Source organism: Rhinopithecus roxellana, chromosome 6, assembly GCF_007565055.1.
Source record: "Rhinopithecus roxellana isolate Shanxi Qingling chromosome 6, ASM756505v1, whole genome shotgun sequence".
In the NCBI taxonomy this organism is placed as follows: domain Eukaryota; kingdom Metazoa; phylum Chordata; class Mammalia; order Primates; family Cercopithecidae; genus Rhinopithecus; species Rhinopithecus roxellana.
In genome coordinates this window covers 21,496,815-21,512,775 of record NC_044554.1, presented here as the reverse complement: position 1 = coordinate 21,512,775, position 15,961 = coordinate 21,496,815, and the positions used below count along the sequence as shown (strand labels likewise).

Below are 15,961 nucleotides of genomic sequence, written 5' to 3'. Positions count from 1 at the left end.
ACTGGGCCACGCAGCAGGAGAGCATTTCTTCCTGAGCTCTGCCTTCTGTCAGGTGAGCAGCAGCATTAAATTTTCATAGGAGCATGAACCTTGTTGTGAAGGGCACATGTGCGTGATCTAGGTTCCATGCTCCTTATGAGAATCTAATAATGCCTGATGATCTGAGGTGGAATAGTCATCCCAAAACCATGTCTCACCTCCATTTGTGGAAAAATTGTCTTTAACGAAACCAGTCCCTGGTGCCAAAAAGATCATAGAATATATAATTGAGAATATAAAATACAATATAATTTTAAATAATACCAATTTATAGAATATCATTCACCTGTTATAAATATTATTAAATATATCTCACCAAATAAAAGGATTTTTATAGCCAAAAATATCATGCTTTTTTCTAAAGAAAATTTATTCTGGAATTTTTATATTGAACATTATTTGGCTACTAATTTCCATTGATATTTCCACAATTAAATAAAATCCTTTGAATTGTGATTGTTTCCTCTGGACATTCAAATAAAGATTATGACTTATAGAATAATAATTGCATTTTAAAGTCTTTGTAATATACAATGACAAATGAAAACTTTTTTGTTGAATTTCGTTGAAATTTATTGAACTTTATCAAATCAGAATTCCACAACTATTTTTTGAGATTAGGTTTTTTTATGAATGAAAAATACAGCTTCATAATCTAGAGTAATATTTGCTGAAAATAATTTTCCAAGGAATTTGGCCTTGTTTTATTTTTCCTGTTATGAAAGAATCACGTTTTATACCTTCTATTTTTTAAGAACTACAGTGTCAGGAAAACAGGAGAGCCTAAAAATAAATACTTTCTAAGAATAGAGAAAGGCACCAGCATAACCACATAAACTCTTTATAATATAAAACAAAGCATCTCCTGAAAACAACTTTTAACTTTAAAAAGCACTTGACTTACCCGGTGGTAACTAGAATAGTTTAAAAAAATCTTCCTAAATAAACTCTACCCTCACATTTAGAGACACAGACAGAAACAGAGATGGGGGTTAAGGGGCATCCTGGGGAGAGATAGAGACAAGGGCAGAAAAAGAGAGATAATGTGTGTGTAAGTACAATGGAAATGACAGAGCACAATTCACATCCAGGAAATGACATAAACTTGTTTTAGCACGGCCAGTATTGTGCATTTAGTGTTATATTATTCCATCATCTACAGATTACCCTCTTATTTCAGCATTATTTATCCTGGGTGTGCTAATAGCATAAAGATGGAGAAATGTTGGGCACCTTAGTAAATCTAGATGGGCTATTTAATTTTATAAGGTTAAGAAGAAAAATAATCTGGTCTTTTCAAGGTACCAGAGTAATATAGGTTTATTAGTCAAATATAATTCATAATGTCGATCAGAAAAATATAGGCAGATAACGCAAGGTCTAAAATGTATTTATTCTTCCTTGTTTGCTTTGATGCTTTATATATTTTCTTTTCCATTTTTTTAAGCTGCTTTCAATATTATTTGAGAAAAAGCTTTCCTAGTGAAACCATCTAATCCTACTTTCTAGTTTTGGTAATTTAAGGAATTTGAATGCTATAATTGAATGAGTGATTCTTGCTCTATAATACTCTGGTGAAGAAATGGAGACCCATATTCTGTACGTAGTACAAATCTCTTGAAGAACATTGTTCATTGAACACCATGTGAATGTTGGTAGGTAGATCCAGTCAAACTGCCCTCTACAAAGGCTGTAGTAATTTTGCATTCCTATGGTAGATCCTCTTTGAATTTTGATTTCTGGATATCCATAAAAAGACTGTGAATAATAGGATAATGATTGCATTAAAAAGTCCCTGTAACTATATACTAACACATGGAAGTATCATATTCTTACATCTTACTACACATTGAGTATTATCAAATTTATAAACCAAACAGATGTGATAGGTGTGCAATACCAATACTTTCATTCTGAGTCAAATTTAAAATCAGTTCTAGTGCCTAGTCCGAGGATCTTTATATTATTTGCTCATTTGTAGATGAACACATCTTGAGAAAAATATTTTGAAATCTATTTTAGTAATGGCTTGCCTGGTAAAGAAAATTTTCAAAGCATCAACTGGAAATTTTAAAACATATTGCCAGGATAATAGGAATATTTTAGAACTTGTCTTTTTCTCTCAGTATATAGAAGTATAATTCACAATCAGTGTGTCAGTACCCAGTACTTAGTAGCTGTTGAGTTATCAAAACTAAGAAAAAGTTAGCAGCCTTGAAAACAAAACTTTCTTAAAAATAACTAGATATTGTTGCCTAATATGAATGAAAGAATCAAGGAAATTAAAGAGATAGAATAGATTGGGGATTCATGAAGTCTATCTGGATCATAAACATTTGTTTAGTAGAATATTACTATAAAAGTCATAAATGTTTAAGAGAAAACACAATGTTCCTCTTTCTATGCTATTTTGTATATTGATATAAATATTCATGAACAGTGGGTATCAGTTCAGGTTATCTGTGTGAATATAAATTCTCATATAACCAGCCGCTTAGTGTTCATTGGATCATGCTTTTGAATATGAATTCTCCGTATCTCAGATGCACGATGGATCTGACGCAGCTCATGAATATTCACACACACACAACTGATCTTTTTGAAAGTAATCGCATCCATAAAGATGAAAATCTTGTTAGTTTTCAATAATGAGGACTGCGTTAGCATGCTGGTCCCAGAAGAGTTTCACAATCACCTTGTTTTTGTTTTCTTTTTTGGTAAATGATACAAACTTTAAAATATAAACACATAGGCTGTGCATCTTGTTTCACAGGTGCTCTTTTAATTTTACCTTTAAAAAGGCTTGTGCATGATTTAACCATGATGGCATTCATTTCTTTTATTTGCTGTCATCACAGAAAAAAATAGAAGAAAGTTAAGCTGTATCTCCAGTCTTCATCCTAAGCATATTTCCACTGTGTTCAGGCTTGGTCAGAGATTGTCAAATGCAAAGTGGCCCAGTCTGCTAATCTCTCAGGGCATGGTGTATATTTTACATAGAAAATTTTCTATGTCATGTTTTTGTGTAGAGGGAAAATTATATTAGGCCAATTCAATTTTTAGTATGCTAGACTTGAGAAGTTATGATCATGAAGACCTGTAATTATAAATTATGTATTATTTTAACCTAGATTATATCCTGCATTATAATTGTTTTGCTTTCATTGTAATGAATGGTATATGTTTGTAATACCTATCCAAGATCAGTTTCTAGTTATAAATATGTATCAAAATCAATCACCTGGCCCTTATCGGCACCGTACTCTATTATTAATAGAACTAACCAGGAGGGAAAAAAACACCATTGTTTATGAAGGTAGTGATAAATTGTGAGCTGGTTGGTTTCTAACACTGATATTGTCAAGCCTCTGAATAAATTTTCCCGTTACTAAAATACGTACAGTTTTGTTATGTAAACATAGTTAATAAGCTATGCTCAACGACAACTTTTTTTTTTTTTTTTTTTTTTTTTTTTAACTAGCAGGCTAATTTATGTTGCTCTGCCGCAGAGAGTCATCAATAGTTGATTACTGTGGTCTTAAAACTCTGCCCTAAGGTGCCCCATAGTTTTCCTCAGAACTACCTCTGAGGATAAAAAGGAATACCACTCATACCTCCTCATATTTTATGTGTCACAGTGGCTGTCAACCAGGAGGGATTTGGTCCACAGGGGCCGTTTGACAGTCTGGAGACATTTTCACTTGTCACAGCTTGGGGGTGGGGAGGTACTGGTGTCTAGTGGGTGGAAGCCCGAGACGCTGCTAAACATGTTCACAGGATTAGACCTCACAACAAAGAATAACCTAGGCCAAAATGTCACTAAGGCTACTGTCATATAAAGTTTTGTTTTCAGAAATTCTCTCCAGAGGATAAATGTCTTGATTTATCATCTTTCAATGAATACTGTGTACATGTTGGTGGTAGGTTCAGTCAAACTGTCCTCTAAAATGTCGAAAATGTTGATAACCACTGGATTAGAGTTCTTTTAAAAGTAGAACAATGAGCATATTTAATATTATTTTCTAAATAAATGAAGACAGATTCAGTTTTTATTTATAAATTTGAATTAATTGTTTCTCCTTTTTCTGTTAGCAACAATTGTGTTAAATGAACTCAACTGGACAAGTGCCTTAGATGAAGTTTTCAAAAAAAATCGAGAGGAAGACCCTTCACTGTTGTGGCAGGTTTTTGGCAGTGCCACTGGCCTGGCTCGATATTATCCAGGTAGGTGCTTAGTGATTCAATCATTGTCAAGTTCCAGCCTCAATGTGTCTGGAGAATACTCTGTTATCTTCCCTGATATTGTAAGAATAAGATGACTGTATCACACTACTTATATAAGGAAGGAATATTCCTCTTTACATGGCTTTAGATTGACCACAATCACTTTAAACTCAAATACTTAAGGAGCAACTGGAGCTGTTAGTACCTGGAATCAGGCCATGCTGCTGTGAGACCATGAGCAGGTATCCTTAGTTATATACCTGGAACAGGAAATTACCATCAATCTTAAAACAGCTCTGAGATAAAGGCCCAGCTGCTCAGCATGCACCAAGCTGTGAGTCATCTTAGAGAATTGAATTGAATTTTTATAAATTAATTGAAATATTTATCTTCAGGTTTTAGGTCTGTGATTGAAATTTGTAACAAAAGTTTAATGTGTTTCTTTAATCAGTAGATGTGGATCTGTTAAAATGAGTAGGACAAGAAATAAAATGAAATCACAAAGAAAATATAGTTTTTCTTATGTGTCAGGTTATATTACTTCTGAGTGCATCTCAGTGATCATATATACTCAATGAAGATGAATATTTTTTATGTTAAAATGAAAAAGTCTTTTTATAAATATGTATTATTGTAAAAAAGGAGAAATAAATAGTAATTTCTATAACAAAACATGAAAAATTAATTCCTAGGACATCCTGAAAACACTTTAAGTGAAATGTCTGTTGGTGTTTTTAACTTCTCCAATTTTTAGCGCAAGCTGAAAAACATAAAATGCATTTTCTTTCTCCAACATGATCTGAGTTATGGGATACATGCTAGGTAATCTGGCTTTAAATGGCTACAGTATGACTTTAAAGAGCATAATTCTTCTTGAGACTTGGGTGTCCTAAACATGTTTAACAAATTGAGTTATTCATATAAAAAGTCACAGCAGTAAATAGGGGTGAATAAAAATTAGAAAGCATAACTTTGGGTTGTAATATTATAGCAATGAATGTAAGTATCTGGATATCAATGGACCTAATGGTACTCAAATTAGGTAAAGACCATATAATTTGGACAGGGTTGCAGATCCCAGATGGTAAAATCAGTAATAATGTTTCCACATAAGTCCAACACACTAGGAGAAGCCAAGTTTGTATTAAATATTGGAAAAATGAGTTATAATTAAATATTTGTATTAATATCTGATGGTCATATATCACGTAGTTTATCATTATAAGAGGGGAATTTTCCCTTTATGAAATATTGTTTATTTTAGTAGAACCCTTCTAGACATAATCTTGTTAGTTTATTAACATGTTAAATACTATGTATCAAAGTCTTAAAATTTGAGTATATAATACTTATACAAGATAACGTAAAGGCAAAAGACAACACTACTCATGCACATAATAAATCTGATGTAATAAACCTTAAAATTATATCAGGTCTTATAAAACATTTATAAATTATAAGGCCTGATATAATTTAAAATACAGGAAATAGACATCTAATGTTCTATAATATACAAATGTAAGAATATATTTGTCAACAACTTACAGCATTATGTAGCTTTTAAGTCTTTTCATATATCATTTATCACAACAATATTCCATATAGAAGTAAGGCAAAGAAGGAAGTGATAATTAAAAGAAAATTAGGATGATAATGAGCAACCAAGAGCCCAGTATCAGAGAGAAAATGATGATGTAGAGGAAGAGAGAAAAGGGTTACCAGAGAAAAACAAGAGGAGAGGAAGGAAAGAATGCATCCAAAATGGGAGATAAAACATGGGGATCAAGAGGTGGATGGAAAGATAAGTTATATTGTAAACACCTTTCAAAAATGGCTCTTTTAACAAATAGCAGTTAACTTTAAAAATTACTAATAAAACATATTCTGTAATTCTTTAATTTCAAATGCTATTTGAGGGATGATGGCTTTAATTTTTTAACGCTAATCATGTATTTTCAAATGTGTTGACATTTGTTTGCTTCATCTTGGAAAACATATTTAGATATTTAGCAGAATTCATGTGGTCTTGATAGAGGCAGGAGACAGACAAAATCTGTGAAGATGGGGCGGGTTTCTGGTGAAACACTACCTTCAAGCTGAAGACCATTTAAAGCCTAGCTGCAAGTTTGGTAAATCCCTGGACCAGATTGAGAACCTCTTTTCTTATTTGATGTGCTTTCCTCTGATTGAGCCCTGCTCTTCACCTGTTTCACATATACCTACCCTTTCCTAATTGTTTTTTTACACTGTCATGCCCGCCTTTGAGTGGTGCCTTTGTTTTAGCCTTTTTTGAATACTTAGAAACCAATCAACATGAACTCTCCATTCTGAGTCCATGAAAACCAACCACACTGAGCAAGAGACGATCTGACATCAGGTGGGCAATGACCCTTACATTCCTTCTCCTCTGAGAGCTTTCTCATTGCTCAATAAGATTCTTCTCCACCCTCCCCACCCTTCAATTGTCAGCATAACCTCATTCTTTTTGGAAGTGTGACAAGAATCTACGAAATGAGGGTACAAAGGAAGTTGTAACACTATGGCCCTCTGCCCTCTGCTGGTGGAGGGCAGCTGCCCGACACATGTGCTTTGGGGTCAGAGGCACCCCTGCCTGGGTGCCAGCACGTTTCCCCATTCGAGGTGCCAGAGTCCACCACGGGAGTCACTTACGACATGCCTTGTGTAGCCACAAGCCCCACATACAGCCCACTTCTGTGCCAGCACTTGGAATGGCAGACCGGAGCCCAGCACTCACTTGCTCACACACCCCCTCCCGCCAGAGGCTGGGTGCACAGTCACAGTGACTGTGGGATCCACACCGGAGTGCAGGCCGGGTGCTGACCAGCAGGCAGAGTAGATGGGGTGTCTCCTGCAGTGAACCCGGGCCCAAGCAAGGACTGGGCGGGGGCATCACTGACCAGAGATCTCTGGCTGGCACAGTGACTGAGGAAAGTCCTGCATCAGTCTTTCCAGAACATTAGCTGGGGAAGCAACCCTGTGCCCACTCATAATACCTAGGTTTGAAGTGAGAGTTTGGCAAGCAAATTGACTCACCAAATGAGAGGCTGAATTCATTTACCTGTTACAGGAAGGTCTTTAAAATAGCCCACTTGACTGCTATAGAATACACTTGAATCGATTTTAGTTTAGTGAAGCTGTTACCAAGTTGCTCTTTCTGACAATAGTGATATAATAGAACCAAGTCTTTAGTAAGACATCGAGACAGTGTCATAATTTTAAAAGTGCATGGTTGTGTTTCTGTTTTTGTAAGACTATGTTTTTAACACAAAAACAACCAAGTTTAAAGCTTTATTTAAATGACGTGATTAAAAACTTTTTTGGCAGACTATATATACTTCTCTGATTTTATCATTTTGATGGAAGCAAAATAATATAGAAGGACTCACCCCTGTTTACTGTATATTAAACCAGAGGTCAAAAATAGTCTTTCAGTATTTTAATTATCTTAACAGTAAGTGGAAACAGCATATATGTTACTTCTACTTAATTGAACTTTTACATAGACGACTTGACCCTCAGGCTAGGATCTCCCTACTAGCTGTTAGAACCTAGGTAGGTCTCCTAAACTTTCTGAGACCTAATCATCAAATTTGAAAAAGTAGAATATTAATAACTCCTCATTTTATCCCCTGGGGGTTATTGTGATCAATGAGATAATATGATGAAAAGTACTTTGAAAATAGGGAACAGTAGGTATTTCTGCAATAGTGCGTGTCAACTAGAATAATTTTGCCTAAATGCAGCTTTCTCTTTATCTCGGACATTAAAGAACATAATTGAAGCTTACAGTGGGTTGACAAGGAAACTGAAATAGAACTCTGGAAGGAATCTAAACATGACTAAGCCATAAAGTCAGGCAACAACACCACATAGTGAAACTGGTCAGAAGAGATGGATTTTAGCTGATGGCCTTAGGTCACTTTTCTGTAGGGTCGCCAGATATGATAAAGGATGTCCAATTAAATGTAAATTTCAAATAAGCAATGAAGAACCTTTTAGCGTAAGTATGCTTCATGCAATATTTGTGATACACTTTTACTAAGAAGGTATTTATTTTTTATTGAAATGCAAGCTTAACTGATTGTCTTGTATATTTTTGCTAAATTCATCAACCTTCTCTTTCAGGCTTTCAGTTTCTATATATTTGTAATATCATAAAGTCAGCTTCCCCATTACATCACAGTATTGTAAAGATCAAGCAAAGCCTATTCAGCCAGATATAAAGAATTTTATAATTTTCATTTTTAAATTCTGTAAGCTACCGATTTTTATTTTTGTAAGCGAATACTTGCTACAGAGCTATTGAAAATAAAGTGTTTTGCAGGAACTAGAACCTTCTGATTCACAACAGAATCTAAAATATATTCTTGTTGATTATTAATATGCTACTTAAAGCAGAGTCACATACCATGAGGCAGGTGAGCAATATATATATATTTAACCCCATCAATATTATGTACCCATAATAATTAAAATAAAAAATAAAACATTTAATTGAAAGACAATATCATGTACAAGTTTTGACATACACACACACACACACACACACACACACACATTGTAGAATGGTTAAATCTAGCTAATTAACAAAGCCTCACCTAACATAGTTATTATGGCCTATATATCATCATTAACTAGTTACCGTTTATATATTAGATCTCTTGAATTTATTCCTGATCTCTAACTGTAATTATACGTCCTTTGACCAACATCTCCCCATCTCTTCCTCCCTTGTAACCACCCCAATCTTTAGTAACCACCATTAGACTCTGTATTCTATGACATCAACTTTTTTTTTTTTTTTTTTCTTTTTTTTTGAGACAGAGTCTCACTCTATCGCCCAGGTTGGTGTGCAGTGGCGTAATTTCGGCTCATTACAACCTCTGCCCCCTGGGTTAAAGAGATTCTCCTGCCTCAGCCTCCCAAGTAGCAGGGATTACAGATGCATGCCACCATGCCTGGCTAATTTTTTTATTGTTAGTAGAGACAGGGTTTCGCCATGTTGGCCAGGCTGGTCTCGATTTCCTGACCTCAACCCACCTCCACCTCCCAAAGTGCTGGGATTACAAGTGTGAGCCACCATACCCAACCAAGATCAACTTTTTTAGATTCCACAGTAATTATATTCTTGAAGCAAACAGCCAGAATATAAACCCCACCTCCACCAGTAAACTTTGTATGATGATGACCTTTGGAAAACCCTCATTGACCTCAGCTGTGAAACAAGGAGGGTAACAATGCTTAAATTGTAGAATTGTTAAGAGAATAAGAAGCACTAAATCTGTTTGGAGTATATTGCCCAGATGTAGGGGAAAGTTAGAGTACTCTCATTATTTTCATTTATCAGATCATTTAAATGTAGAAACACTAACTTCCAGTGAGATCTCTAGAGCTAGCGCAGTATAAAGTTGCCTATGCAGTGCTGACTCAAAAAAGTAGTTTCGTAATTAGTGGAGATTTAAACTCTTGCTGTCTGTCCATGGACTGAACATTAGCCTGCTTTATAATTTTGTTGATGTATATGGAAATAAGCTATGAAAATCACTGGTATCTGTCCTTTTTCTTCTCCCTTCTTTTTTCTTTTTTTCCTCTTTTTCCACCCTCTTCTTTCTATTTCTCCTCTCCTTCTTGGAAGGTAGGTAGAGTATGAGGAGTTCTGGGTTCATATAAAAGTTGTCATCAGCATCACTTAGTACTTCAACTAAGTCATATTATATTTCTGTACCTATTTCTTCATCAGTAACTTGGGATGGTTGAACAAAATGATTTCCAAAGCAAGCATTAATTTTATCTGCTTTAGAGCCTGCTGTAGCATTTGTTACATCTACAGTCTTTGTTTTGCAGGATAAGTAGAGTGACTAGCCTTAGTCATACAGCTAGCTCATGGCATAGATATGATTAGGAACTCATATTTAATGATGTCTTCCTTGAATATGTGCTCATTGGAAAATCAGTTTATCTTGCAAGTTCTTTCCTTCAGAAGCTCTTAATTTATTATATAAATTAATTTTAATGCTATTAAAAACTGCTTTCAATAGCTATCAACTTTGTGAATTCTTACTCATCGTAAAAACCATAGGTACAAACTGGTCATTTCACCTGTTAATGTCTCCTGAAATTGTACCAATTGTTGCAGTAATTGGAATTGTTATTAGGAATCAGTGGCTCATTGAAATGCCAATGTAGCCAGCCCTTACTCTTCTTTTAGACAATTAGTTGTATTTATTAAAAAACAGAGGAAACTAAAAATCTACTTCATCTCCATATGAAATTTACTTAATGTCTTATTATTTGTTCTTTCTCTACCCTACCTCATTTGTTAATTTCAAAACTATGAGATTATAATAAAGGAACCTAACGTATATATTAGTGGTTTTTAACACTACGGAAGTTTCGTTTTTACTCATGTCAATCAGAGTTAACATAGACGGGGGCAGGTAGGGAAACTATACAAATAAGGGGTCTGCACCCCAAATCTCATTACTCTGTCTTTCTCTGAGCATGGCCTCTGCCTTATTGTGACTTGTGCTCTTTATTAGAAGGAAAGAATGGTGTTCATCTGTGTCCCCTTTTTAAGGGAACTTCCCGGAAATCACATAAAGCATTCTCTTTTGTTTGTTTCTGGCCAGAATTTAGTGGTCTCTTGGTCATAGCTACCTTCAAAATGGCCATATAGCCAGCTAAATGGCAGGGGGCTGTACTAAGTAAGAAGAGGAAAACAGATATTGGGGAACAAAAAGCATCTCTGCTATGGTTAATATGTGTACATTTGTGTTTTAAAATAACAAGTTATTTCTGCCTTTTAGAAAATTTAAATCTAGGGAGTCAAAACTTATACATCTAAATTAAATACATCTTAAATTTAGGTTGCAATACAAATTATTAAATGATTAAATGCCAAGTCACTTAAATAGACAGTAGCAATAGATTTGCTATAGAAATTTTTGAAAAAGAAGAGGTAATTATGGATCAGAGCCATAAAAGAGGTTTATGAACTTTGGATTGAAAATCAAGTCAATGAGGAAGAAAAGGCAAAATGTTTCTGGCGGGAAGAATGGCATAAAGTAAACATACAAGGAGATGAACAACTACTGTTGGAGACTAGTGAGGTCAGTTAATCCAATAGTTTGTTACAGAAAAAGTAATATTGAATCAAAAGGTTTATTAATGGAGAGTATATGGCCTTGCATGTCAGAATGGTTTGGGATTTAATGTGTAGGCAAAGTGCCACAAACATTCTGGGCACTGTAATACTATGATTAAAGCACTTATTATTATGATTAGAAGGAGAAAGACACGGGGAAGCTTGACCAGAGGATATGCTATTTTAATGGTCAGACGTGGAATTTTAAAGATTTGAACAAGGGATCAAATAGGAATTAAGAATTCTTAAATAGAAATGATGATATCAGACTTCATTTTTTAAAAACATGAATTTAATGACTGACATAGAGTCTAAGTTGAGTATCATTTTTTAAGTTGAATGGATGAGAATATCAAAGCTGTTTACTAAAATTAACAATCAAAAGTTTTTATTTGGGGAGTAAAGTGATGAGTTTAACTTAGAACAGTAAAGTTTGAGGTGTTGACAAGAGGGTACAAATAGCTCTGTTTACGCTGAAGCACTGGTTTCCTATTACATGGTTTTCTTTGCTATATACTGTCCACCAATTGTATTGTGTGGGGGATGCATCTTATGCATACACAAAAGGATGATATACTGTTTTAAAATTCTGAATTCATCCTGATTATGAAGGCAATTCTGTAGCATTTTTGTTGCATTTTGTATAACCTTATCTCTTACCTGAATCTGTCTTATTTTTCACAGATTATTACAGAGTTGTAATAATTGTTCACCTTATGGTCAGCCATGGATTCAGTCATACCTAAACTGACTAAATATTTTATTTTATTGCTCACAGATTAGAGTAGGTAAACAGGGATGGCAATATGAAAATGAGAACCATTTGTAATTTGACTGGGGATAACACTATGTGCAAAATATGTAAATAAGAATTGCTATAAAACTTTAGCTGTTTTCAGCTTCTAAGATACATATCTCAATCTGTTTCTTTTTTCTTTATGTGTTACAAATTTCTATACTTATGTCATTCATTTTTAGATGCATAGAACATCTTTGCTGTGTAATTCATTTATGTTCAGTATACTTGATTATGAAAAATGAAAAAATTTTGTCAAAAAATCATATGTTTCAAGCACCTTCTCAGGTATGCTAAATACAAACTTTTCAAAGAAATCTATCACTATCACCATCATCTAAGAGTTTGACTTACAAAACTAGGAAACTTGTTCCCATGGAATCATAGTTTGTTTTATGTTTTTAGCTATGTCATTATTGTCATCTAATTGAATGTATTTGCTTACAAAAATAAGAAACATGTTTCTCTGTCAGACTTCATGGTTTTCTCTGTGGAGCACATATCTAACATTATTTCCCAGTAAGTCCACCCCAACACTTGCCTCATAGAACTTACTGTTCTCATGCTTATTTCCAAGTGACTTAATGACTGCATTATGGGACATCTAAAGGATTAAGTGTTTGTGTACCATTTACTTTATTGAGTATTTCATTTAACTACCCAACTTGTCCTTGTTGACTGCTACTCCTGCTGACAGACAGGTATCACTTTAAGTAAAAATGTTTTAAGTGTATTATCTGGCATCTTCAGTATTACCAGTAATCCACTTTGTTAAAAGGGCTTTTATTTTTTTAATTATGGTGATTTATCCTTGGCTGTAATACCATCTATCTGTGTGTGGGTTTCTGCCCATTGTTTATAAGTTAGAGAAAATTTCTGGAAATAGAGAAAAGCAAACACCGCATGTTCTCACTCATAAGTGGGAGTTGAACAATGAGAACACATGGACACAGGGAGGGGAACATCACACACCAGGGCCTGTCGGGGGATGGGGGGCAAGGGGAGGGATAGCATTAGGAGAAATACCTAATGTAAATGACAAGCTGATGGGTGTAGCAAACCATCATGGCACATGTATACCTATGTAACAAACCTGCACATTATGCACAAGTACCCCAGAACGAAGTATAATTTTAAAAAAAAGAAAAAAAGAAAAAACTTCTGGAAATATTACAGTGGAAATATCAAAGTCATTCTTCCACCAATAGAGTGATATCATCTGAATATCCTAAATACCAAGACTCACTGCCCAGAAACAAAATTAAAATTCAAAATTATTTGATTAAATCAGTGTAATTAAGTCTGGACAAAGGAGGAAAGACTGATAAGAACAAGGCAGAACTCCTGTTTCTGAAGAAACTGAGATATCCTGAGGATTCTAATACCAGTAAGAGAAGATTTTTTTTCTGGAGGAGTTCATAGGTGGATGAAAACTTGTAAACACACTAAAATATAATGCAAGCAAAGAGCTAGTAAAATTATTTCAAAATGATGTGGAGGGTCGGGTGCAGTGGCTTATGCCTGATATCCCAGCACTTTGGGAGGCCAAGAAGGGAGGATCATCTGAGGTCAGGAGTTCGAGACCAGCCTGGCCAACATAGTGAAACCTCATCTCTACTAAAAATACAAAAATTAGCCAGGCGTGGTGGCAGGCACCTGTAATCCCAGCTACTCAGGAGGCAGAGGCAGGAGAATTGCTTGAACCTGGGAACAAAGGTTACAGTGAGTCGAGATCACACCACTGCACTCAAGCCTGGGCAACAGACTGAGACTCTATCTAAAAAAATAAAAAGTAATAAAAGTGATATGGGGTAGAGTTGGATTATCAGCTGTCTGGTGAATTATACAAGCTGGCATTGTCTAGTTAATGGCATCTGGCTCTCTTACCATGACATTGAGACTATCCAAAGATTCTAATTCAATCTACATCTCCAGTTTTATCTCTTAATGTACAGTTCAAACTTCATTATTTACCTCTGTATTACATTTTCTCCCCTTTTAATTTTTTTGTTTTATTTTCTATTCTACAAATCTGCATTTTTGTTTTTGTATCTCTGTGTGCCTAGTTCCTAGAGCCCATCTCTGGTCGACTGCATCTTATCGTTCATTCAAAATAAAATGCAGGCCGAGAGTGGGGGCTCACGCCTGTAATCAAAGCATTTTGGGAGGCCGAGGCAGGTGGATCACCTGAGGTCAGGAGTTCGAGACCAGCCTGGTCAACATGGTGAAACCCCATCTCTACTAAAAACACAGAAATTGGCTGGTTGTGGTGGTAGGCGCCTGTAATCCCAGCTACTTGGTAGGCTGAGGCAGGAGAATCACTTGAACCCAGGAGGCAGAGGTTCAAATGAGCCGAGATCACACCATTACACTCACGCCTGGGCAACAACATGAGATGGGAAACTCCATCTCAAAAAAAATTAAAATAAAATAAATACATTAAAATACCAACATACGAAGACTTGCCCAAAAGTAATCTTTCTTTATTTTGTTCTCTCAGATAATTTTGTTTTTGTATATGTTACAATAGATAGCGAATTTTACCTTCTTCCAGAATTTATTTTGCATATGCCATTTTAAAAACCATTGCAATCTATGCAGTGAGAGATAGTTAATTACACATTTGTGTGCCTCATACCACCTAACACAGTTTTGTGTATATAGTGTATAATAGGTAATTTTTAAGCTGCATAAACAAGTCAAGATCATAAGTACTATAACTGAAAGAGAGTTTTAGAGTAGAATTGTAGAGAATCAGTTTCTAAATAAAAATGAAACAAGGAGAACAAGCAGCTGGAGAGCGTTAAGGAACATAGAGTTACTGTTTTCTAGGTCCCTGTCTGCACATCTTGCCCATCCTGTCCTCTCATCTATGTCAGTATTCTCCATGAGGTTTCTGAGGCTAATATCATGAAGTCAGTTTTTAGATTCCTAGAAAGTTTTGTTGACGGTGTAACACCAGCTTGCATCAGGGAGATGGAGTCGAATGGGGAAATAGTATCATGTTCAAGCCCCAGTCACAGGGACATACTTTTCAGTGGTTAACATCTAAGCATATCCTATAAAAATCTATTATTTTTAAAAATCTTTAATCTATAAGTAGTTCCAGTGACTCAGTGATACTGTTTCAGATATCTGTAAATGCAGTGCTTATTTTGGGCCAAATGTGGTTCTAAGTGTTTATATGCACAATTCATTATGTCTTAGCTGTAATCCTAGTAAGTGGCATTATTAGTCCCATTTTACTGGGAAAAAAAAAAAAAGGTTAAATAATTTATCCAAATTCATGCACCCAGTGAAAAATCCAGGTAGGCTGGTTCCCAAATTCATGATTTTAATTTCTGCACTAGGCTAGATCCAATGTGGGAAGACAATTTCAAAATGACAAGAGAATAGACTCTTCATATGAACATTTACTCACCTGGAATACTTGCTTTCCAGTCTTCCCTTCTGCCTGTGAATCTCCTTGATGATTCTAAGCCATAAAGCTTTAGACATTCAGCATTTGAAAATTTCATCTGGGAATGATTTTTATTTTTCAAAAGTAACTGATTACTTGGGACCGTTTACTTGGGACTCACTAGAAGTCTTATATGGCAATAAGCAGTTTCTTGGGGACAAAATAAAACTCTCCTAAAAATATATGGGAATGAGAGCGATACAGTGAAGTAGATTTTTTAAAAGTTTTTTATTTTTATTTTTAATTTTTATGGGCACATAGCAGGTATATAATTTTG

General features: G+C 35.0%; 1 protein-coding gene across 4 annotated transcripts in view; it reads left to right on the top strand.

Annotated features, from left to right (window-relative positions):
- The window catches only part of CACNA2D1 (calcium voltage-gated channel auxiliary subunit alpha2delta 1), a 517,017-nt gene that overhangs the window by 374,724 nt on the left and 126,332 nt on the right, over positions 1–15,961 (top strand). For all 4 annotated transcript variants that reach the window (XR_004058100.1, XM_010387918.2, XM_030933213.1 and 1 more), the window contains exon 7: positions 4,132–4,263. Coding sequence is in view for 3 of the 4 variants with exons in the window: in XM_010387918.2 (XP_010386220.1) it covers positions 4,132–4,263 (132 nt within the window). In the remaining variant the exon portion in view is untranslated. The remainder of the gene's footprint in view (positions 1–4,131; positions 4,264–15,961) is intronic.